Raw genomic sequence first — 23982 nt, 5'->3', positions numbered from 1 at the left:
ATTTTTTTTCTGAAAGTCATATACCACACACTCCAAATGAGTTTGTCCTGATTGTACAACAGAAATATTTTTTTGACTCCAATTTAGTTTGAGCTGTTTGGAAAATAGTCAATAATTTTGCCTGCTAATGTTTCTCACACTCATCAAATTTTTCATTATTTTTCCTAGTATTTTTTTATGCATTCTCTCCAGTCTAGACGAGAATAGTCATGTGTAAAGTCACATTTTCTCTATCTCATGTTATTCTTTATTTAGGCTACATGTATGTTGCAGCACATCATTGCTTCATTAATTGAAAATAAATTCACTCATAGGAATTTTGAGGAATATAAATGTCTCCCTTTTCTAAAGGAGAACACGGGAAGTGATTAACAGAATAGATATGTTTCTGAACAGATATTTAAGGACATTGAGTTTAAATGATATTTACAATATTGTTATTTCTTAGAAATCTCTGTGTAAATGTAGTTGTTGGTTATATAAACAAAAGTGTTTTCCCTGGTTATCTTCCAGGTCCAAGAGAGGAAACTCTACGGGAAATGTCCCAGCAGAGGAGAGCATTCCAGCAGAGGAGAGCGTCCCAGCAGAGGAGAGCGTCCCAGCAGAGGAGAGCGTCTCGGCAGAGGAGAGCGTCCCAGCAGAGGACACGGTCCCAGCAGAGGACACGGTCCCAGCAGAGGAGAGCGTCCCAGCAGAGGAGAGCGTCCCAGCAGATGAGCTTCACCTGGCCCTGAAGCATCCATCTGCTGCCAGGCACAGATGTAGTGGTGAATGTCAGGTGATCCATGATGGCTCTGATGGGGGGCTTCTGGATTCTAGAATTGGACAGGTGGCCTCTGCACTCCGTCTCAGCTGCCTTGACCACCATATTCATGACAAGGGCAAACAGGATAACAGAGATAGTACAGCCAGTTATGATCCCTCTCTCGAGCCAGTGCAGTCAGATGTTAAACTCCCAGATGTGACTCTAAGCCTGCAGTTCCCAAAATAGTTCAGGATGAAGTCCTTGATCTTACTAGGTATGTGGTGTTGGTCCAGGGTCCACCTTAATATGTTTCAACAACCATCAACAAATAATTTTAGTGATAAAGAAATGTTTTTACAGAGAGATGAAGAGGAGTGATGTTTCTGAGGAGGAGGAGCCGTCCAGATCCAGATCCAGAACCAGCCCTGGACTGCAAACAGCCAGTCAGAGCAGCTCTGTACAAAGTAAGTCTGTCCATCTCTCTGCTGATGTCTTCATGTCTGAACACACCACTGCTTGTTGTAATACTGTGACATTTGTTGTGTTGTACAGTACAGACATTTAACATCATTATAAATATCCTTACAGTTTAAGTCCATCTGAAATTGAACTGCATCATTATCATATTGGTAATAAAAATAGTCAACTTTTTCTTTTTCTTGTTTTTCACTTTTGTCCTTTTTTTTTAGTGAATGTTGGTCGTCAGAAACATAAGATCAGGATGAAGGGGACATTTGAACGTGTGACTGAAGGAGCTGAAACAGGAAGTAGATCCCTCCTCAACAGGGTCTACACTGCCCTCTACATCAGAGAGGGACAGAGTGAAGAGGTTAATACCCAGGATGAGGTGAGGCAGATCGAGACAGCTTCCAAGATGAAGACTCTCCATGACTCTCCAGTCAAGTGCTGCGACATCTTTAAAGCCTTACCTGACCAACAGAAACACATCAGAGTCGTTCTGACTAACGGTGTTGCTGGTGTTGGAAAAACCTTCTTAGTGCAGAAGTTCTGTCTGGACTGGGCAGAGGGTTTGGAAAACCAAGATATCAGCTTGGTGATCCCGCTGTCGTTCAGGGAGCTGAACTTGATCAAAGATGAGCAGTACAGTCTTCTGGAGCTGCTTCGTGTTTTCCATCCAACATTACAGAAGCTCACAGCAGATCAACTCGCTGGCTGCAAAGTTCTCTTCATTTTTGACGGCCTGGATGAAAGCAGACTTTCACTGGATTTCAACAAACTTGAGGTTGTTTCTGATGTCACACAGAAGTCATCAGTCAATATGCTTTTAACAAACCTCATCAAGGGGAATCTGCTTTCCTCAGCTCTCGTCTGGATAACTTCCCGACCTGCAGCAGCCAATCAGATCCCTCCTGCATGTGTTGACAGGTTAACAGAAGTACAAGGCTTCACTGATGCCCAGAAGGAGGAGTACTTCAGGAAGAGAGTCAGTGATGAAGAGCTGTCCAGCAGAATCATCTCACACATCAAGACATCCAGGAGCCTCCACAACATGTGTCTTCTCCCAGTCTTCTGCTGGATCACTGCTACAGTTCTGGACCACATGTTGACTACCGACCAGAGAGGAAAGCTGCCCAAGACCCTGACTGACATGTACTCACACTTCCTGCTGGTTCAGACACGAAGTAAAAAGCACAAGTATGATGAGGGACATGAGACGAGTCCACAGGAGCTGATGGAGGCTGACAGGGAAGTTCTTCTGAAGATGGGTAGGCTGGCGTTTGAACAGCTGGAGAAAGGAAACATGTTCTACCAAGAAGACCTGGAGCAGTGTGGTCTGGATGTCACAGAGGCCTCGCTGTACTCAGGAGTCTGTACACAGATCTTCAAAAGAGAGAGTGTGATCTTTCAGAAAACCGTCTACTGCTTCGTTCATCTGAGTGTTCAGGAGTTTCTGGCTGCAGTCTATTTCTACCACTGTTACACCAACAGGAACACAGAGGTACTGGAGGACTTCCTGGGAGCAGACTGGGATAAATACCCATCGCTGGATCTGAGTGACAGTGATGGCAATGTTCATGATTACAGAACCCTAGATGTCTTCTTGCAGAGAGCCATGGAGAAATCCCTGAACAGTAAAAATGGCCACCTGGACCTGTTTTCCCGCTTCCTCCATGGACTCTCTCTGGAGTCCAACCAGAGACTCTTAGGAGGCCTGCTGGGTCAGACAGACAACAGTCCAGAAATCATCCAGAGAGCCATCAATAACTTGAAGAAGATCAACATGGACAAGATCTCTCCTGACAGAAGCATAAACATCTTCCACTGTCTGACGGAGATGCGCGACCACTCAGTCCATCAGGAGATTCAAGAGTTCCTGAAATCAGAGAACAGATCAAAAAAAGATACTTTCTGAGATCCAGTGCTCAGCTCTGGCCTACATGCTGCAGACGTCAGAGGATGTTCTGGATGAGTTGAACCTGAAGGAATACAACACAAGAGTGGAGGGACGTCGGAGACTAATTCCAGCTGTGAGGAACTGCAGAAACGCTGTGTAAGTCCAGATGTGATTAACTTTTATAAAATATACACTTACACTTAAAATATACCATTTTTTCTTTCTAAGAGAAAGACGGCTTTGTATCATTTATTCTCTGTCTGGAAGTGACATTTCCGTTTATTTTCGTTTATTTATTTACTTTATTTTTTTTTCTGTTGCTGTAGTTTTGTTTAATGGATTACATGTTTAGGCCTAGTTAGACAATGCATGGGTTACACTATTTTGTTGTGGCTGCTGTAATATGTTTTCTTTATTCTTTATTTTGTGCAAAGTAGAGTATGTTGTATATGGACATTGGACTAGAAGCTGTTGATGAAATTTCTTTTCTACTGGTGTCATGCAATTCCATGTGGAATGGGCCATTTAGTGGCATGACATGTTCATAAAATACAATAGTATAGCTACTCCTTTCATTTGCAAGATTTATTCAAAAGAAAGATAAGTTTGCAGATTATGAAAGAGAGAGAGAGATGAGAATTATTGTTTCATGTCAAACACAGTGAGAGAAGATTAGCCAGACCACTGATGAGCAAATGTTCATGAAATGCATGAAGTAAATATAATGTGTCCCTTATTCATAGTTACATTTGTTGTAATATTTGTGTCATGACAGATTTTCTGGCTGCAGAATCTCAGAGACTCACTGTGAAGTTGTGGCCTCAGCTCTGAAGTCCAACCCCTCCCATTTGAGAAAGCTGGACCTGAGTGACAACGACCTGTATGGTCCAGCAGTGAAGCTTTTGTCTGCTGGACTGAGTAGTCCAAACTGTAGACTGAAGACGTTGAGGTCAGTTCACTGACTGAAGCTCATGTGTTTTTTGTATTCAATTCAAATCTATGACTGAGTTTCACATGCTTGGCTCATAACTGTTCAGTATTTTTATTATTTTATTATTATATGAATTTTAATTAAATTGTTGTTTCATAAATGTTCTGTCTTTCCAAAAGGCTGAACAAAGTAGAACATTTTTCCAGCTTCCACAGACTCACACAGACCATACCCTGGTTACTGCTGTGCATGTAAACACACTGAGTGAGGGATATGAATGAGGTTGTTGAAGAGCAGATAAAAACAGTTTGAGCTTTGATTATGAATTGATTTTTATCTATCATTATGATCCACAACCACAGAATGACAAAGTCACTTTACTCTTTTTTAGCGAAAAGTTTCATCAGGACAATACACATTTAAAACCTGAAGATATCTGATTGGATAATATATTTTTTGTACATCAATTATTCTCTTATTCAGATTTCATGACTGCAGTTTGTCAGAAAAGAGCTGTGCTTCTCTGGCCTCAGCTCTGAAGTCCAACCCCTCCCATCTGAGGGAGCTGGACCTGAGTTACAACAAGCTGGGGGATTCAGGAGTGAAGCTGCTTTGTGGTTTTCTGGAGAGCACAAACTGGAGACTCTAAGGTCAGTTCACTGACTCTCCTATACTTTTGTAGCATGTACAGAGATCCCGTGGGGATCTGTATAGTATATACCCCCTATCAAAAACATGAAAGATGGTTGAGTTTTTTTTTTTTTCTTCTTCATTTTATTCAATAATTTATTCATTAATTTATTCATTTTATTTTCAATGCAAAAACTGACTGTTACTGTTCTAGCTCCATAGGCTTGCTGCAGCAGGGAAGGAATGGAGTAAACACAATGTCACTGATATGTCTTTATTGAAGTAGCAGTTTGTTGTCATGAATATTTATGAGAGCTCTTATTTTGTATTGTTTACATTTTACAGTTTTTAACCTGCATCCTGTTGGGTTCAGTTGTTCGGAGTTTCCATTTTCTAAACTTCTACAATCTAATCCTTCTTCAGTTCTGAACAGATTATAAAACATTGAATGATTTCAACATTGTCTTCAAAAGTAACACTATTATTTATTCAGATTGAGTGGCTGCAGTTTGTCAGAGATCAGCTGTGATTCTCTGGCCTCAGCTCTGAAGATCAACCCCTCCCATCTGAGAGAGCTGGATCTGAGTGACAACGAGCTACCAGATTCAGGAGTGAAGCTGCTCTCTAATCATGTGGAGAGAACACACTGTAGACTGACTCTGAGGTCAGTAGAGGGTCCGACACACAAGAGTGAAATGTTTGATTTGTTTTCCTGTGATGTTTTTTCCTCTAATCTCGGCTCAGAACATGAATGTTGGCAGTCAGATATAGTTTTTGCAGTGAACAATTTATGCAAAGCATCACATTAGTTGGCTCTTGTCAGGGTTCTGAAGCTGGCTTACTCAAACAAACAATTATTTAAAAGTGGATCTATAACTTTTGGGATTGTTTATCTCTACAGGATTGATAACATGTTGATCACAGCTGAGAAACAAAAGAAATGTAAGTATTGAAAGAATGTCCCCCATTGATTAAACAAAATAAATTCGCTCATAGGAATTTTGAGGAATATAAATGTATCCCCTTTTCTAGAGAAGAACACAGGAAGTGACTAACATAATATCTATCTATCTATCTATCTATCTATATATATATATATCCCAGTAGAATACAGCGTCCCAGCAGAATACAACGTCCCAGCAGAGGACAGCGTCCCAGCAGAATACAGCATCCCAGCAGAAGACGGCGTCCCAGGAGAGGACAGCGTCCCAGCAGAAGACGGCGTCCCAGCAGAGGATAACATGTCAGCAGAGGACAGCGTCCCAGCAGAGGACAGCGTCCCAGCAGAGGACAGCGTCCCAGCAGAATACAGCGTCCCAGGAGAGGACAGCGTCCCAGCAGAATACAGCGTCCCAGGAGAGGACAGCGTCCCAGCAGAATACAGCGTCCCAGCAGAATACGGCGTCCCAGCAGAGGACGGCGTCCCAGCAGAGGACAGCGTCCCAGCAGAGGAGAGCATCCCAGCAGAGGAGAGCGTCCCAGCAGAATCAGAAGATTTATTGTGCAAAATGAACAATGGCATTTTTAGCAGCAGTTCACCCAGTAACATAAATCTAAATCTAAAAAGACAAGACATAAATAGTAAAACAACAATCATAAATCGAAGGAAATATTGTTTTTATGTCTTGTCTGAGAGCGTCCCAGCAAAGAACAGCGTCCCAGCTGATGAGAAGCTATTGCCAGTTCGGACACAGTTTGTCAACGGAGTGACTGAACCTGTTCTGAATCAGCTTCTGGATATACTTCTTCAGGTTAAAGTGATAAATGACGCTGAAATGGAGTCGATCAAAACAAAAGTCAGAGCAGACAAAGCACGAGACGTGATCGACACGGTGCGAAGAAAGGGAGCTAAAGCCAGCTCAGTTCTGACCGCTGCTCTCTGTCAGTTAGACCCATTCCTTTCCAAAGAGCTGAACCTCAAACTGTGGGGGCGGCCTCTAGCTCACCCAGTAAGAGCGTACGCCCCATGTAGGCTGAGTCCTTTGCAGCTGCGCGGGTTTGAATCCAACCTGCTGCCCTTTGCTGCGTGTCATCCCTCTATCTCCCCCTTTCATATATATATCCACTGTCATTGTCTAATAAAGGGAAAAGCCCCAAAAAAAAGAAGAAAAAAAAAGTGAAGTAGTTGAACAGCGTACTGTTATGCCTTGAAAGCCTGTGACCAGGGTTCGAACTACGGGGAGCCTTAATAAGACCTGGGCTCCCCTGAAAACATGATTTGTGACATTTTGGGTGGTCTCTTAAAATATTGACAATATGTCATTTTGACGTGCAGTTTCAGTTTTGTGTAATGTGATCATCGTGGATTATTATGTGTAAAATTGCAAAAATATCATTTATGCATGACGACGATTTAAACCTAATTCACTTCAATAAAGATAACCATACATGCTATTCTTGTCATGAGCATCAAGGCGTGGCGGTGCAAATTCAACTCAGTATATGTTAACTCAAAGATTCGTAGAAAACATATAAACATTGGAGAACATTAATAGCACGACCGATTCACCTGCTGCAAGCCCTGTCATCACACCTCCAGCCCGGGTGACAACGCAAGAAGAAGCTGAAGAAATAATGTCCTCTCTGGCTGAAGATGGTGGTGGTAACACCTCATCAGAGGCCGGTCACGATCCTAACCCCCCTTGGTCCTTTCTCCTGTTAAACTGGAACAGCCAGCAGTGGAGAGACTGGAAGAGCCGATATACATGGCTGTATGTAAAGGGGTGCATCGCTTGTAGGGACGCAAAAACTCTTCTGTCTGAAAAGGTACCTGGCACGCACTTGTCTGAGGAGTGGATCAATGGGGAAGTAAGCAGCACTGCTCAGAACAAGTTGCAAAAAAAAAGATATATAAACATAGGGACAGCATTGCACACAAGAAGGCCATTGAAGTGGCATTGGTCAATTCTGTGTTAAGGTAAGGCATGCTATTCCCAATATGTTGTGGCTGGGTTGTTAAAGGTCTGCGTGACTCTCGATGTTTTAGGCCTAATTGAAAGGAGGAATTATGTTATTCTTCGGTAGCCTGAGTAACATTAACCGTGAAATCTCAAAGACAGCCTGATGCTTTGTTTGTAGACTATGTGTGGGTGGCTGTTTGCTGTTTGACCTATCAATTCATGTCGATAAAGTATAATAGGGTTAATCCTGTATAGTGCATACACTTGTAGCCGTTATGTATCAATGTAAGTCGCAAGCGCAAGGCAAGGTCATAAGAATCATTCTAGATACTATGTTAGATACAGCATTATATTTATTTGCTTAGTTTAAATGTATGAGAAGGCCTGCCTGCAGTTCATGCAGAGGGGCAGTTCGTGTGTTCCTCTAAGAGACTGCAGCTGAGACGGGGGAAGAGTTCATGTGGGGTACATTGAGTTCATGTATGAGAGAAAGTAATGGGGAGCTGATGTAAAACATATGTACTGGAAAAACTTCACACTGTCCTGATTCTGTTTTGAGAAGAGAGTCAAGCTGTCATATATGATGGAAGAGCATTACCGCTTGCTTGTGTAATGTATAAGATACGAAACGTCATCACATGTGAGGCTTCCTGTGAGTGTCTGTTAACCTGTGGTTGCATTAAAAAATGATACCTTATTAGGCCACAAGAAGTGGTGAGACAGCCCCTGCTGGTATGGTGGGAGTGAACTGGTCAATGGATGTATAAATAGGAGTAACTCCATGATAGAGTCTCTTCTTTTTGGGGCATTTTGTACTGAAAGAATCTCCGTATTAGAGCATTCATTTTATCCTGTTAGGGACTTAGTGCATTTTTGTTCATTTTCTTTCTGTTTAGCTTTTTGCCTTTTTTTTAACTTTCTGCTTTAATTAAAATAAAAATACCTGAGTTCAAGTTTGAACTAGGGAACAAAACCTGCGTATCTGTTTTGTGCCTTTTTGGAATACTTTTATTTTTTCCTCTTTTTCTTCAACCCTGCCAAGCGGTACGTTAACACCCCTACGGGGGGCAGTTTGACTCCTCTTTAAGGGACCGATTTTGACAGCAAGCCTCCTCTCATCTCAGCAGAGACTGCATTTTTCAGCGGATTTGAACTTTTGGTGATTCCGCGAAGAGCAGCTTTAAACTGTGAGCATTACTGAAGATCATATGGTTATGAAGCTTCCCTCGGGCAATACTTTTTCTGTATAGGAGGTTAAAACGCCCGTGAATAAGGGGACATCTGGGGTGTTAATCAAAGTCTCTTGCCTCGCCTTCGGGTTCCCTGACCCAGGAGAGGACCCTTTAGTACGGGTGTGTGTGTCTTTATAATAAACCTAAAACAGGAAAGTATCTGAAATAACTCCTTTTAATAATAGGCCAAAACATCGGTAACTGACGGTAACTGGTGTTAACTGTACGGCAGAAGAAGGCAGAGTAGAACGAGGGGAAGATATAAGAGGAGTTAGCTTTTAAAATAAAAAGTGATACGAAGTCTCAATAACTGTCACGTCGTTCATCACTTTGGAAACAAAAAGGCCTCATACTGTGGTCGAACAAAATATTTTTCCACTGTAATTTCTGGTGCCACTTTTCTTATATATATGTATTTATATATATTTATATGCACCAAGGTACAAACGCGCCTGGCTTTTAAAGGGAATGGGAGATGACATGTATATTTGGGTTCCTGAAATAAATCATAAGCTAATATTAAAGCACTTGTCTGTGTACATATTTTTTTTCACAATGTCCGATCATTTGTGTCTCATAAACAATACTTTCTATGCTTTCAAGTTATTTTGCTTTGTTTTCTAAAGACATAATTGGTCAGAGAGATGGGCATTATTTCAATAAAATTGTATTTTGCTGTACAGAAAAAATAAGATGTCTTTGGCTAAATGCATCTGAATCACGTGACATGTCCATGTCGGATCCAGCAATGCTGTCATGTCCAGCTCCCAATCATAAGGCCATGTTTGTGTTGTTTTGTGTTTATTTCTACATGTTTTTGCCCCTTCCTATTTGTTTTAGCGTTCCACGGTGTTTTCCTTGTGTGCTTTTTGAGTTTTATGACCCTGCTTCGTCTTCAGGTTTGGGATCCCTGTCTCTGTGTTTTGGTACTTTAGCCTGTGTTTTTTTGACACCTGTCAACAAGTCGTGCATTTGTAAGTCCATTATCCTGCGTGAGCTGTCTGGCAGTACAAACTGACCACTTCTGCATTTTCCCCTTTTCCTGTGAGCGTCACTTTTGGGGCAGTTCTCCAAGCCACCTCCATCACATAGTATAGGTAGCGTTGAAGTGAACAGCTGAAATTGTGAAAAGTGTCGACTAGTGAAGGGGAAAATGAAGAAAGGGTAGAGCTCTACCCGCTTACGTGGACCCCTTCCCCGGCCAAACATCTTGAGTTATAAGACAATAGTGTACCAGGAGCATGACAATGAGGAGTGTTTTCAAAGTGTCGATTGGAGAAGGGGAGGTAGACTCCGGTATACTCACCGCAGCCGACCTGTCGCACGCAAATGCGACGTCATGGGAGCGCCGTAACTGTTTATACTCCCGCGTGGTGGTGGCGACACTAGTTGCAGTCTTCTCCTGACCAGAGGTGGCGCTAATGAGGAAAGGCTACCGACTTTGCTATTTCTACGGACTAGAAGAAGGAGAAAAAGGTAAACAACGGCAGAACTGGCAGCAGCATTGACGTCTATGCTTCGATTTGATTGGATGAGCTACTTCGTCAGATCAAGCCTTTCATTCACTATAAAAGAACTCATCTTAACCGGTAAGTTAACAAGAGAGACTTGCAGTCGCTCTGAGAGTCCTGGCATCCGGTTGTCCGCAAACTAGTCCGTGCTTCCTGTTTCCGCTTTGTTGCACGGCGCTGAAAAAAATAGAGTGGTGCGCGACTCAAAATCCTGGCGCACCAGCGAGATCTACGTCATTTTGACGTCGCATTGGCGCACGACAGGTCGGCTGCGGCGACTGTAAAAAGGCCTTTATGTGGCCCTCCCCAGACTGCAGTGTAGTCTGGAGAGGTACCTGCACTGTAAATCCTGTGGTGTTGAGATACAGGTGAATTTATTTCTAGTTATTGTGCTGTTGGCGTTGAGTGTTCCTGTGCTGTAAATCCTGCTGAGGTGCAGGTGAAGCTGTTGGGTGCTGGTCAGCGTACCTACCCTGCTGGGATTGGGGCGGTCTTCCAGTCTGGGCCTGGACGATGGTATGAAACAGTTGTCTGAGAATGGGAATCAGTTGTCTATGTGCAGTGTTGGGAGTAACACAGTTACAGCAATGTATTCCATTTTGCTGTAACGCAGTAATGTAACACATTACTAATTACATTTCGGTAATATTATACCCGTTAGAATCTCAGTAACGCGAGTTACAACGCATTTTAACGCAACATTTAGTGGTGTTTTTTTTTCTTCTTTTTTCACCAACACCGTGAAACATTTCTTCACAGAAAAATAAAAGCCGTGAGTATTATTTCCTGTTGCTGTGTTCGATGGTTGAGATGACTGCAGAGACGGAGACATTTGCGAGATGGATATTATTTTCAGGAGTTATTACGCTGCGTTGAAGCGAGCTGTCCCGTCACTGTTCCCGTGGTCAGAGCCAGAACCAGAGACGGTACGGACAACATCTGTGTCCCAACAGGTGACGGTACATCAGCGCCGACAGCAGTGTGTCCGAGCTGCTGACAGATAGAAACATGTCGGGAATTAATGTTTAGGCTTGCTACACGTAATATCATTACAGTTTATCAGCGTTGGAAAGTGACTATGCCGTACTTCAATAGAACTGTAAGGTACTTTTGAGTTTTTTTATTTTCTCCTACTTGCCTATTGTACGTTTTACTTTTTTATAGCTTTAGTTACTTTGCATATTCATATTAATTATACAAATATTACGAATAATCTATGATGTATTAAAGTGGATAAAGAGGAGACCGGTTGTGAAATTCACAAGCTACCTGCCAAGTCAAACTTCCGCTGTTATTTTGGTGAAAGTAAGTCAAAAGTAATGCAAAAGTAGTGTAAATTATTACAATTCAGAGACAGTAATATTGTAATATAACTAATTACTCTCAAATGACAGTAACTAGTAATCTATAATGTATTACATTTTGGAATGAACTTGCCCAACACTGTCTATGTGGAGAAATGGAGATGGCTAAGATGGAGCTGGCGCAGACGGAGCTGGCAGACTGGCAATCCTGAAGCACAGGAAAAACAGGTTGGAGACACGCAGAGAACACGAGGAAGAAAGTTAATGATAGTGTCATTTTTGCTTGACACTTTAGAATTCAGTCGGCCATGGTGTACTGCAATAGAGGACCACAATGGAAATAAGGCCCAAGGCTTTTTTGTGTCAGGCTTGGAGACACATGCAGACAAGGACAGGCAGACTGGTTTACTTTAATGATTTATTTTTTTTAAAAGGCGTACAGGCAGGGAGTCCAAAGGCAGGCAGGCAGCCAGGCAACAGGTAGCAGGTAACAAAACTCAATGCAACAATGATGAACCGACAAGAAACGACAAGTGGACCGGTATATCAAGTATGAGTCACTGATGAGGTATGGTGTAAGGATGGGTTTGGCACTCAGGTTAGGTGGAATGAGGAATAGGCGTTTCCGGGATTGCTTCGGTGCCGGATGTCCGTCTCCTTCCTCTGTCTCTGTGTTGGCGTTCTAACCTCCGGTGGATTTGTGAGGACTATGGTTAATTGCTCCTCAGCTCTCTCTCTCCGCCCTGTTTTGGGTGTTTTTGTTCTCTGTTTGTCTGTGTGTTTTTCCACCTGGAGTGCTGGAGGTGTGTTCAGAGGAAAGTATCAACGCTGCACAGCCGTTCCTCACAGCTGCAGCTCATCTCCAAGATTCATTCCAGCAATACTTAAACCCGGGCTGATCACCTCTTCGGCACCAGTTCGTTATCTACGCCCATGTGGTAACTTGGCTCTGAGTTCTCAGTTTACTCAAGTTGTGTCCGTGTTGTCTTGCGCACCCTAGCTTTTGTCTTTGTTCTCCTGAGCTCATGCTTACCCTGTGTTTCCATCCAGTGACCGCTTAGACCTGCTGCCTCCTCCGCTGTTCCTACAAGCTTCCAGCCTCACCGTCCAGCCTCATCCTCCACCTGTGGAAACTACTGTGAACTCTTCCCTGCCTGTCCGCCTCCAGTCTCGTACGACCTGGATCCTTCCCCCTCGGCTCGCCTCGGTACACGGACCAGCCAGGAGATTCCCCGCTCAGACAAAACCCACACTGTATCTCTGAGTTTTGTTAATTAAAACCTTTACAAACTGCTTTCATTGTCTGTGTGTGAAATCTCTGCGTTCTGGGTCAGAACAAGCCCCTAACAGTAAACATGTTCCACCAAAACAAGTCCCTTCCCGAGGCTATTTTGCAACGATGCCGCCCAAGATGTGTGTGTCTGTCTGTCTGTCTGTCTGTCTGTCCGTCCTTTTAAAGGAGCTCACTTTGTTTTTATTCATCTTCAAGGAGCGTAGACATATTAAACAGATATTCACAGAGGCAGTTTGAGCAACAGTTTCAGGTTTATTCACACAGACATAAAACACAAGAGCTTAAGCATGTCCTCATTCGTATTCCTACTTCCCCACCTTACTGAGTGCAAATCAGTGTAAAAATAAATAAACCGATAAATATAAAACGTTATCAAGAATTGTACACATATTCCTCATGCTGTGACATTTGTATCTTCGAAGGTATAAACCTTCTCTGATTTAGCGGAGATGTCAACAAAACATTCAGATAGTTGAAATTAAAAGATTTACAAAAGATTAACAACAATTAGAAATGCTGCTGCAAATAGAACCGGTGTGTCTGTGTGTGTGTATATGTGTGTGTGTGTGTGTGTGTGTGTGTGTGTGTGTGTGTGTGTGTGTGTGTGTGTGTGTGTGTGTGTGTGTGTGTGTGTGTGTGTGTGTGTGTGTGTGTGTATATGTGTGTGTGTGTGTGTGTGTGTGTGTGTGTGTGTGTGTGTGTGTGTGTGTGTGTGTGTGTGTGTGTGTGTGTGTGTGTGTGTGTGTGTGTGTGTGTGTGTGTGTGTGTGTGTGTGTGTGTGTGTGTGTGTGTGTGTGTGTGTGTGTGTGTGTGTGTGTGTGTGTGTGTGTGTGTGTGTGTGTGTGTGTGTGTGTGTGTGTGTGTGTGTGTGTGTGTGTGTATGTGTGTGTGTGTGTGTGTGTGTGTGTGTGTGTGTGTGCTGCTTTAAATAGAACATGTCTACAAATCTAAATACATCTAAAAACCAGCAGTCAACTGTTGATGAATGATTAACACACTGATGGGAAATATACATAATACAACATCATAATGCCGGAGAGGACAAACATTATATTATATTATATTATTATCATATCAGACATCTTTTAACTCAATTTCACTTATGAACTGGGACGTTTGTTTGGTTTATACTGAACTTGACGTGGAAATTAACCCGGGTACGACGGCCAATAGCAACGCTGCAAACCGTTAATAATCCCATCATGCAACACTGTGGGGTCATCCACTAAACTTAATAATACATTTGGTGTCTGAATTATTCTTTTTTCATCTCTATTCAAATAGTTATTATTTAAGGACAGTCATGCACATCTTGTATCTCATCTAAATAAACTTTAAAAGGAATATTTTTCCAGTTTTTAATGCTCAAGTGGTATTTGAGACGGGACGTACTCCGGTGATAACTCAGTTCACATCGACAGTACGTGCACATCACTTAAGTCTTGTGGAAAGAACCATCTGGAAGGGCTTTGAGGACCCTTTTCTTTCTCCATTTCTGCTCAAGGAGCTTTGTTTCTGCTATCCACAACGTCACTGCTGCATTGTTTCCTTATTTCACAAACTACGGAGCGGCCCGGGGCCCAAAATCAAAGAACGTGAGTGCGCTAATCGCGCGTCAAAAAGATTATTGGCGTTACAAGTAATTTGCGTTAACTCGTTATCGTGTTCATTGTGACAGCCCTGTTATACAGGATCAACGCGGTCTCACGGCAGTTCGTGAAATGGTCACGTCATTTTTAATGTATTGATTCGTGCACACGGACAGGTTTATCTCGTTTTTTTCGTGATGGTCAGCACGTTTTTTAAACTAATGTATTTCAATGGGAAGCATTTTTCCGAACACGATCACCGAAAATTCCGTGATGGGCCCACGGAAGAATTCCAGGTTGGGTTTAGGAAAACAATAACGGGACGCGGGACAACAACGGGACAGTTGGGTTTAGGACACATGATCCCCGGTCTTCTGGGTGAAAGTCCTGTGTTGTTTGACCCATCCACCCTATGCGGAATTTCGGCCTTTCATACTGCTCGCTACCGTAGTTGCTCTTAATACATTATTTAAAAAAACGTGCTGACCATCACGAAAAAAAACGACATCAACATGTCCGTGTACACAAATCAATAGATTAAATTACGTGACCATTTCACGAACTGCCGTGAGACTGGGTTGACAGTAGATACGTTTATAAAAACCTATAAAAGGAGCTCATATTTCCGATTCTTTCACTGCGACCAAGTGGCTAAAAATGAGCGAATGCCACTTTAAAATCAGCGCATGTCGCTTTAAAAGAGTTCATTGATGGCGTGGTAATGTTTAAAAACAAAAAGAAGTGAAGTGTGAGTGCTCCGAGAGTCCATAAATCGGCCGCGGGGGAGTTCAGAGCAGGTCCCAGCCCCGGCACTCCTCTTTGCGGGCCAGTTCTGGGTTCCTGCACCGGTTGTTTCTCTCTTTGGCTCTGTAGCGAGTTTTCACTGACACCAGTTCGTTTAGATGCAGATCCTCCTGCACTTTGACCGTGCTGCACGCTTCGGTCGCTGCCTCCTCGTCGCCATCTCCATACAGGAGGAAGAGCTGCTGCAGGTTGGTGGTCAGCTCGTCCAGAGGCTGCCGCCGCGGAGCAGCCGCCACCACGGCCACCGCAGACGCTCGCTGGTGGCCCTCTAGGGCTGCAGACGCCTCCTCAGTGTGGAACTGGTGGACGACGGTCTGCATGGTGTGGTACAGTCTCGCACTGGAGCGTTCCTTCTTCGGAAAGGGCTTAATTTTTGCTCCTGACCTCATCCTGTGGACCAGCTGGTGGATCAGCGTCCCCTGAAACAACCTGGACAACATCAGAGGAACAAGATGGAGATTCAACATCAGCCAGCATCTCACCTGTGAGTCCATATTTCATTTTATCGTGAGAAGTGAAGTATATAATCTACGGCAGTGGTTCTCAAATGGGGGTCCGTGTCCCCTAGGGGTACTTCGGAGGACTGCAGGGGGTACGTGTACTCCTAGGGGTACTTTGGAGGACTGCAGGGGGTACGTGTACTCCTAGGGGTACTTCGGAGGACTGCAGGGGGTACGTGTACTCCTAGGGGTACTTTGGAGGACTGCAGGGGGTACGTGACATTTTTTGCAAAGTGTTTTTCAGTTACAAGGCTGTAGTTAGAAGTGATACTGAGAAGCTTGCTACAGTTTCATTTCTAGTGATGAATCGGGGAAAACAGGTTTTATTTCTCTGATTCACAGTTTTGTTCTAACGCCGCTGGGCGCTCCCTCTCTTCAGTCACTCTCTTGCGAATCTTTGGTCTGAACTGGGCTTTAAAATACCAGTTCAGCTCGGATATGAAAGAGATTCTCAGAGAACTTCTGCTGTAAATTGTACAAGGAAGAAGCAACCCTCACATATTTTTTTTACAATGCACCAGGTTAATGTTTACATTAAGTATTTTAATTGGAGAATCGATGACTTTAACCCAGCCTTAATCTCAATACTTCCTCCACAGCTGAGATTTCATTTCACTCCTGAAGCCTGAAACTAATTGAAATGTAGTTCCTGCTCAGTCTCACGTCGTGTGGAGACTCACCTGGCGATCGGGGGTTCAGGTAAGGGGAAGCCCAGCAGCTGGTTCAGCTGGATGCTGACCCTCAGGCAGCTCTGCCATTGGTTGATGGCGTGAACCACGCCCACGTCCAGCTTTTTCCCACATTGCTGGTTTGGAATCTGCAGAGCTGCAACACACATCACACACACACACATCAGTCACTGCACGCTGTTCTCATGAAGCATTTGTACATATAGCTGTGAAAAGTAAAGCTCTGTAATTGGTATGTAATCCATGTATTTATTACTGTCAGCAGCACATTGACTACTGCTGTATAAGAGCGTAAAGATCCTCGTAGGGAGGAGGTCGGGGGGGATTTTTGGCTGCTAAAACACAGGGCTTTCAAGCTGGGGAGCAGAGTTCATGTCCTGGAGAAGTTAAGGAGAAAACACAAGACTTTCACCAGGAAACAGGTGTTCATGTCCTGAAGAAGTTAAGGAGAAAACACAAGACTTTCACCAGGAAACAGGTGTTCATGTCCTGAAGAAGTTAAGGAGAAAACACAAGACTTTCACCAGGAAACAGGTGTTCATGTCCTGAAGAAGTTAAGGAGAAAACACAAGACTTTCACCAGGAAACAGGTGTTCATGTCCCGGAAGTACTACTTAAGTTGTACTTAGGGTGTTGAGTAAAAACTCATGAGCAGCGCAATTGAAATTCAAGCGTGAAGAAGGTTTAGGAGACTTTAATTAAGAATTGAATGCAATCTCAATTGAGGGGGAAATTTAGGCAGGCAGTACAGTTTAACCACCATGTGTTATTGTGGCTCGATGGTGTTTTAAGCCCCCAACGTTGACTTCAAGGCACCTAACCCTAACCTCAGTACTTATTACTAATTTTTATTATTATTTTTAATTATTTATTTTGTAATGTCTCCAGGAGAGAGGCCAGGGCAGGTGTGGAGGAGACCTTTTATTAAAAGTTTTATTCTCCCGCTGTCCGTCCTGTCCAGTGGTTCTTTTAACCTGCCTTTAATATCTGGCCTTCTCTTTAAAACCGCAAACTTGGTTTTTAAGTGTTTTGATCACACCAGTGGTCCCCTTGTGCCTGTGCCCCTCGCAGTGCCCATCCCGGGCGTTGCGTTTTAACCCAAACCTAACCCCCGGGTTACGGGGGAGGGTTATGTGTAACGTCGTCAATATATAGACTAGGTGAAATAAGTTTGGCAGATCCCTGAGCTGTTCAGACGATCACCAGTTTTTGATTCTTACCTGCTGTTTGTCTCAGTGCGTCTCCAGTGCTCAGGCCCAGCAGCAGCGCCTTCAGCAGCGCCTCGTCCGGCCGAGGCTGAGCGCACCGCAGCCAGTAGCAGGTGACGGCCACTGGGAGGCGCAGCAGAGGCGGAAGGTTGCTCAAAGAGGCCTCGGTCACGCCCAGAGCCTCTAGTAACACCTGCAGGCACAGAGAGGGCTCCGCCTGGGGGCACACAGAGGAGGAAGAGTTAACACGGAGTAATTCAATGTAAAGATGTTATATACCAGGGATAGACCTTTTTATAGATAGAAGTCTGATTAAGGATGATAAAAGTACTGTTTATTTAAATGGTGTCTGGTGGGTTTTATGGAAAGGATCCCTACGGAGATAGACCTTTTTGTTAAAGAGTAAGATCCTTTTTGTTTAACATGAAACATCCCCAAAATCACCATCACCAAACTCCACCAAATGCCACCAGACTCCATGTAAATAATCACTACTTTTAGCGTGTATAGAGCCAGCATATTTTCACATGTAAATGGGTGAATTAAGGGTTAAAAAAAAAGTTGCATAGTAGATGGGAAGACAACACAAGGGATAAAACCCCTAAAAGATTCACCTGATCCAGCGAGTTGAGTTTCAGGTGCTGGCAGGTGCCTGGGACGACAGCTTTGACTGGGCTGAACTTGATCTGCAGACCGTCTCTGTCTCGCTCCATCACCTCCTCGCCTTCGCCCAGCAGCAGCCCATACATCAGCTGGCGCAGCGGCTGGGACGTCAGGTTAGAGCTGGGCTTGTCAGAGTGCTCCACAGGGTTGTTGAGCGAGTTCCTGCGCAGCAGCAGAACGTCCAGGATATCTGAAGTCAGCCGGGCCTGTGTCAGCGGCAGCCGGACCCAGTTTGGGACACAACCCGCCACCTTTTAGGACGGAACCACACAACAAACTGAGAATATTTTCTCGACCGTAACAACCTTATGTTACCTATATCATATATAGGGGTGTAACGATATTGATTCAATGAGCCCCGATCCAATGTATTGTCTGTAAAATGCCCCTTTACTTTATATTTATTCTTTTTATTTAAAATAAATGTTTGCTTGTAATTGAAATGTCTGGAAGAGCTCAGTTACAACAATCGATTGCAAGCCTTTGAATTGAATCAAATTAAAGTCATATCGTGACACTTTTAGATATCGTATAGTTGTCCGAGGAATCAATGATTATACACCCCCAGCTATATAATCTGTTATACAGTCTGTGACCTACATGTCTTTTACTTTTCATCTGGGGTTGCAACTAAAGATTATTATCTGGATGAATGGATTAGTTGTCCTGTCTCTAAAATGCTGAAAAAATGTGAATCAGTGTTTCCCAAAAAAGCCCAAGATAACGTCCTCAAATGTCTTGTTTTATCCACAACTCAAAGATATTCAGTTTAGTCCCAGAGGAGAGAAGAAACTAGAACATATTCACGTTTAACAAGCTGACATCACACAAGTTTTAACCTTGTTTACTCAAACCGAATCGCAATCGTTGGCGATTAATGTAATAGCTGATTAATATTAAAATTAAAAAATCTTTATAGTTCTATAAACTATGATTTAGCTCAATGAAACAAAGTCCAAGGTGAGATCTTACGACTTATTAAGGGAAATGTGCCCATAAAAACTACAAAACAAGACATTTGAGAACATCATCTTGGGCTCGATCGACACTGATCCACATTTTCACCATTTTCTGACATTTTAGAGACCAAACAACTCATCCATTTATTCAGAAAATAATCCACACATTAATCCACCATGAAAATAATTAGTTAGTTGCACCCCTAATCGATAACCAGTCTTCCTATTTCATAAGCTGATGGTTAAAGGATTTTATTACCTCTTCCACAGCTGGAAACGGAGGCACCATCCCATGGATGAAGAACTTTTTCAGGGAGCTGGGATGGATTTTGTACTCCTCCATGCCCAGATGCAAACCCTGCATCAGCTCCTTCTTTTTGTCCTCGCTCAGTTCTCCCATCAGCCCCAGCGCCGCCTCGAAGGCGTCCCTCGGCTTGTTGAAGCGCCTCAGCCAGCAGAGCAACCCCTCCAGGCGGCTCGATTTCCAGCTGCTGTCTGGCCCGGCGAACTGAGCCCACTTGATGGGCGACTCCCTCCTCTGCAGCTTCACGTAGTCATTCCCTGCCAGAGCGGCGAAGGCGGGCAGGATCTGGCGCTGGATTTGGAAGACGATGCAGAAGCTGGATGTGGTATAGCCCTTGCAGGGGATGTAGCTCTGCAAGCCGCTCCCTTGTACCGCCTCCCACTGGAAGTCGGATAGAGGCAGCATCCCCACCGGCTTCGGGAGGTCGAAGATGTAGAAGTCGCTGTCTTTGGACAGCACCGGGCACTGCCACTCGCTGGCCAGGGCGGCGATCTCCTGGTCAGCTTCTCCGTAGCACTTAGCCACCGGGACCTCCAGCCGCGCCAGCGTCTGTTTGAACACCACCTTGACCAGCTGTGGCAGGATGTCCTTGTGACTGCCCTCTACGGCCGCTTCATGGGTTCTAATGATGCGATCTTTGGCTCTTTCGGTCACAGTTTCCAGCTTCTTGTCCGTGTAGTCCGAGCCTCCGTCCAGCACCACGTACGGCGTGATCCGGCAGTCTCTGAGGGCTTTGACGAACTTCTCAATCAGCGCCTCAAACGCAGCGTACTCCCCGCCATGATTCTGGTCCAGACCTGACCAATCAAGCAAAAGAAACACAAGGCACACATTTGAAAGCACATTGCTTGAAAAAGAAATTGAAATGTTTTGAAACAGTATCCTGACTGAACGTTGACCCTTCTGTGATTGTCCTTCCTTTAATATTCTAAATAAGTCATAATTTCAGCTTTTTTAACTCAAGGATTAGGTATCGTTTCCTAAATTAATGAGGTTTATTGACCATGGAATCCAAAAAGTGTAAAACTAGTAATGAGTTGGTGTTAGTCGTGTTTATACGTAGTAGTGAAAAGAAGTGTAAAACGGCAAAAACATTGAAAAAAGTGCCTAGAAAAAAGGGAACAAAAGTCTCGGCAATGTATTAAATGAGTTTGATGAGCTTCATCTCGACCAGCTGCAACATTAAAAATCTGCTTTCATTTTGATAACTTCTATATTTGCTGCAGGTGTGTCTTGTGTTTGGACAAAACAGAAGCAGGTTCATGCAGGTATTTATATATCTACTTCAGCAAACACAGCTCCTAATACTTCCGCTGCCACCGCTGACTCATTAAAAAAAACTCCAAACTCATAAATGCACCGATGTCATGAGATGAAAGCTGTTTTGACTGTATGGAGATACAAGGTTTACGCCTAACAACAGCTTTAAGAAGTATCTGACAAACAGAGCTGCAAAGATCAATCGATCAGTTGTCAACTATTAAATTAGTCAGCAACTATTTTGATAATCCATTAATCAGTTTGAGTCATTTTTTGTACAAAAAAAGTCAAACTTCTCTGATTCCAGCTTGTTAAATGTGATTATGTTCTAGTTTCTTCTCTCCTCTGGGACAGGAAACTGAAGATCTTTGAGTTGTGGACAAAACAAGACATTTGAGGACGTCATCTTGGGCTTTGAACGCCAACTATTTCAATAATTGATTCATCTTTTACACATTTTTTAATTAAAGTGACTTAATGACTTCATTAAATGGCAGAAAATGCTGTTTTTTAGACTCTCAAATAGGGACGTTTTCCTGTTCTTTATATCATATTCAAATATCTTCAAGTTTTGGACAAAAAAAACATTTTTAGACAATCACAATTTGCACAGCCTGTATTTGTAAATGTTACTTCAGTAAAAGCCTGTAAGTATCATCAGGAAAATGTAGTTAAAGTATTAAAAGTAAAGACAAATCCTCCCATTGTAGAAAGAGTAAAGGATCAACCAGCTGTGTGTTTAATGGTCTGATCATCTCAGCTGGACTTGTAGTCGTTATATTGTTATGTATATTGTTTACGCATGTTATAAACTACATGTGTTCTGTGTGCAGAAATCTTAATGTGTAAAGTAACTAGTAACTAAAGTAACTAGTAACTAAAGCTGTAACAGATGAATGTAGTGGAGTAAAAAGTACAATATTTCTCTCTGAAATGTAGCGGAGTAGAAGTAGAAAGTGGCATGAAAAGATAAAGACTCAAGTAAAGTACAAGTACCTCAACATTTGGACTTAAGTACAGTACTGGAGTACATGTACTTAGTTACATTCCACCACTGTGTGTCATGGATGCCCTGCACTTTTAACTGCGCAACAAATGTACCCTCTGGTACAAATAAAGTAACCTGAAGCTTGGACTTTCATCCATTCATCCAGAAAATAATCCACAGATTAATCCCCATGAACATATTCCTTAGTTGCAGCTGTAGGCTAACTGACAATAAAAATATAGATTCAATAAAACAAAGTCTTAAATGAATCTGTCAGAAGTCATAGTTCCTGACTTTTACTTAAGTAACATCAATGCAGGATTTTTAACTTATAACAGAGTATTTTTTACAGTGTGGTATTAGTACTTTAACTGAAGTAAAGGATCTGAACATCTTTGTATTGGTGCTCCTACCTGAGTCGAAGTACAGCAGGTAGATGAGGTTGCAGCCGTCGATCACCAGCCGGCTCTGCCTGAACTGGACGTCCCGGTAGACGTTCCGGTGTTTCTCCAACAGAGTACCCAGTCCCTGGACTCCCATCCTTGCTCTGGTTTCTGCAGGAGCGCCGCTGCAGCGCCGCTCTTATACCCGCGCTGCTCCCCGCTGCCTTTCTGTTTCCTTAGGTTTCATTTTCCTGACATCACATCAGCTTGACTCGGTCACGTCATGTTTATGTCGGTGATCGGCGGTCAAAGAAAACAAAAACACAAAAACAGAACACACACACACACAGACACGCACACACGCACACACTCACTCACACAGAAACACACACACACACACACACACACACACACACACACACACACACACACACACACACACACACACACACACACACACACACACACACAAACAGAACACACACACACACACACACACACACACACACACACAGACACGCACACACTCACACACACTCACTCACACAGAAACACACACACACACACACACACACACACACACACACACACACACACACACACACACACACACACACACACACACACACACACACACACACACACACACACTCACACACACACTCACACACTCACTCACACACACACACACACACACACACACACACACACACACACACACACACACACACACAAACACACCCCCACCCCTTTGCTACGCCCCTGAGTAGTTTGGAAAGGGAAACAGAACACACACACACACACACACACACACACACACAGACACACACACACGCACACACTCACACACACTCACTCACACAGAAACACACACACACACACACACACACACACACACACACACACACACACACACACACACACACACACACACACACACACACACACACACACACACACACACACACACAGACACATTCACACACACTCACACACTCACACACTCACACACACACACACACACACACACACAGAACACACACACACACACACACACACACACACACACACACACACACACACACACACACACACACACACACACACACAGACACGCACACACTCACACACACTCACTCACACAGAAACACACCCCCACCCCTTTGCTACGCCCCTGAGTAGTTTGGAAAGGGAAACTTACAAGAGCCAAGAGGGGAAACATGAAACTGCAAGTCTGGGGGAAAAACATCCCAACACGTGACATATAAAAGATATTACTGGCTATAATAAAAGAGATATGACAGACTGATAACAGCCTGCTTACCTGAGTGATTTACATCATTACAACACGGTTAAAGTCCAGTTTTATTAAGGGTCAACATGCTTACAGATCAAATTAAAGGAACAAAAAAATGCAAAGCATCCAACCATCTCATATTTTTGACTAGGCTAAATAAGCCAAAAATATCAACAAACTATCTAATAATGTCAACATACTAGGTCATAGTTTTGACCTTAAGCAAAACATTATTTTACTCATGTATTGTTTTCTTGTCCCTGTAGAAATGTGTTTCTTTATGTTGAACATTGGACGCTTTTGAGCAGAAGAGGACCGTGAAGTGCTCTGATATTGGCCAATTTGCGTTTCTAGGATGGCGAAGGAATGCCCCTTATCCGCCTCTGATTGGCTGGTACTCGCTGCCTTCGTTTGTTGGATTGGTTAGGTTTAGGC

At 43.4% G+C, this 23982-nt stretch overlaps 2 protein-coding genes, 1 long non-coding RNA gene and 1 pseudogene across 4 annotated transcripts; 3 read left to right on the top strand and 1 right to left on the bottom strand.

The window, feature by feature from the left end:
• Positions 1-489: 489 nt before the first annotated feature.
• Positions 490-3261, top strand: LOC144519107 (protein NLRC3-like; annotated as a pseudogene). Its single transcript, XR_013502081.1, has 3 exons — positions 490-1019; positions 1106-1209; positions 1435-3261. The product of XR_013502081.1 is annotated as a protein NLRC3-like (transcript).
• Positions 3262-3811: 550 nt separating this feature from the next.
• LOC144518872 (uncharacterized) lies at positions 3812-8535 on the top strand. Its single transcript, XM_078251744.1, has 6 exons — positions 3812-3816; positions 3892-4050; positions 4539-4682; positions 5156-5326; positions 5564-5604; positions 5767-8535. Exons 1-6 carry the CDS (start codon positions 3812-3814, stop codon positions 6780-6782), a joined length of 1536 nt encoding a protein of 511 aa, XP_078107870.1. The 3' UTR covers positions 6783-8535.
• Positions 8536-11803: 3268 nt separating this feature from the next.
• Positions 11804-12902, top strand: LOC144518893 (uncharacterized). The gene is made up of 2 exons (XR_013502055.1): positions 11804-12547; positions 12660-12902. It is a non-coding gene; the product is annotated as an uncharacterized LOC144518893 (long non-coding RNA).
• A 794-nt stretch (positions 12903-13696) lies between these two features.
• Positions 13697-22605, bottom strand: aste1a (asteroid structure-specific endonuclease 1a). The gene is made up of 6 exons (XM_078251990.1): positions 22281-22605; positions 19575-20416; positions 18308-18607; positions 17706-17910; positions 16477-16621; positions 13697-15725 (listed from the first exon to the last, which is right to left on the bottom strand). Exons 1-6 carry the CDS (start codon positions 22405-22407, stop codon positions 15281-15283), a joined length of 2064 nt encoding a protein of 687 aa, XP_078108116.1. The 5' UTR covers positions 22408-22605; the 3' UTR covers positions 13697-15280.
• Positions 22606-23982: the final 1377 nt, after the last annotated feature.

The sequence above is a fragment of the Sander vitreus genome, chromosome 6, assembly GCF_031162955.1.
Source record: "Sander vitreus isolate 19-12246 chromosome 6, sanVit1, whole genome shotgun sequence".
Lineage (NCBI taxonomy): Eukaryota > Metazoa > Chordata > Actinopteri > Perciformes > Percidae > Sander > Sander vitreus.
The sequence above is the reverse complement of the archived record's forward strand: the minus strand, read 5'-3'. Positions and strand labels throughout refer to the sequence as shown.

Excerpts from the sequence above, each read along its gene's own strand:
- LOC144518872 (XM_078251744.1), top strand. Across the intron at positions 4,683-5,155 it reads CACAAACTGGAGACTCTAAG|ATTGAGTGGCTGCAGTTTGT; the intron begins GTCAGTTCACTG and ends TTATTTATTCAG. Across the intron at positions 5,327-5,563 it reads CACTGTAGACTGACTCTGAG|GATTGATAACATGTTGATCA; the intron begins GTCAGTAGAGGG and ends TTATCTCTACAG.
- aste1a (XM_078251990.1), bottom strand. The coding sequence starts at position 22,407 with ATGGGAGTCCAGGGACTGGGTACTCTGTTGGAGAAACACCGGAACGTC. Across the intron at positions 17,911-18,307 it reads AACTCAACTCGCTGGATCAG|GCGGAGCCCTCTCTGTGCCT; the intron begins GTGAATCTTTTA and ends GTGTGCCCCCAG. Across the intron at positions 15,726-16,476 it reads CCTGAACCCCCGATCGCCAG|GTTGTTTCAGGGGACGCTGA; the intron begins GTGAGTCTCCAC and ends GATGTTGTCCAG.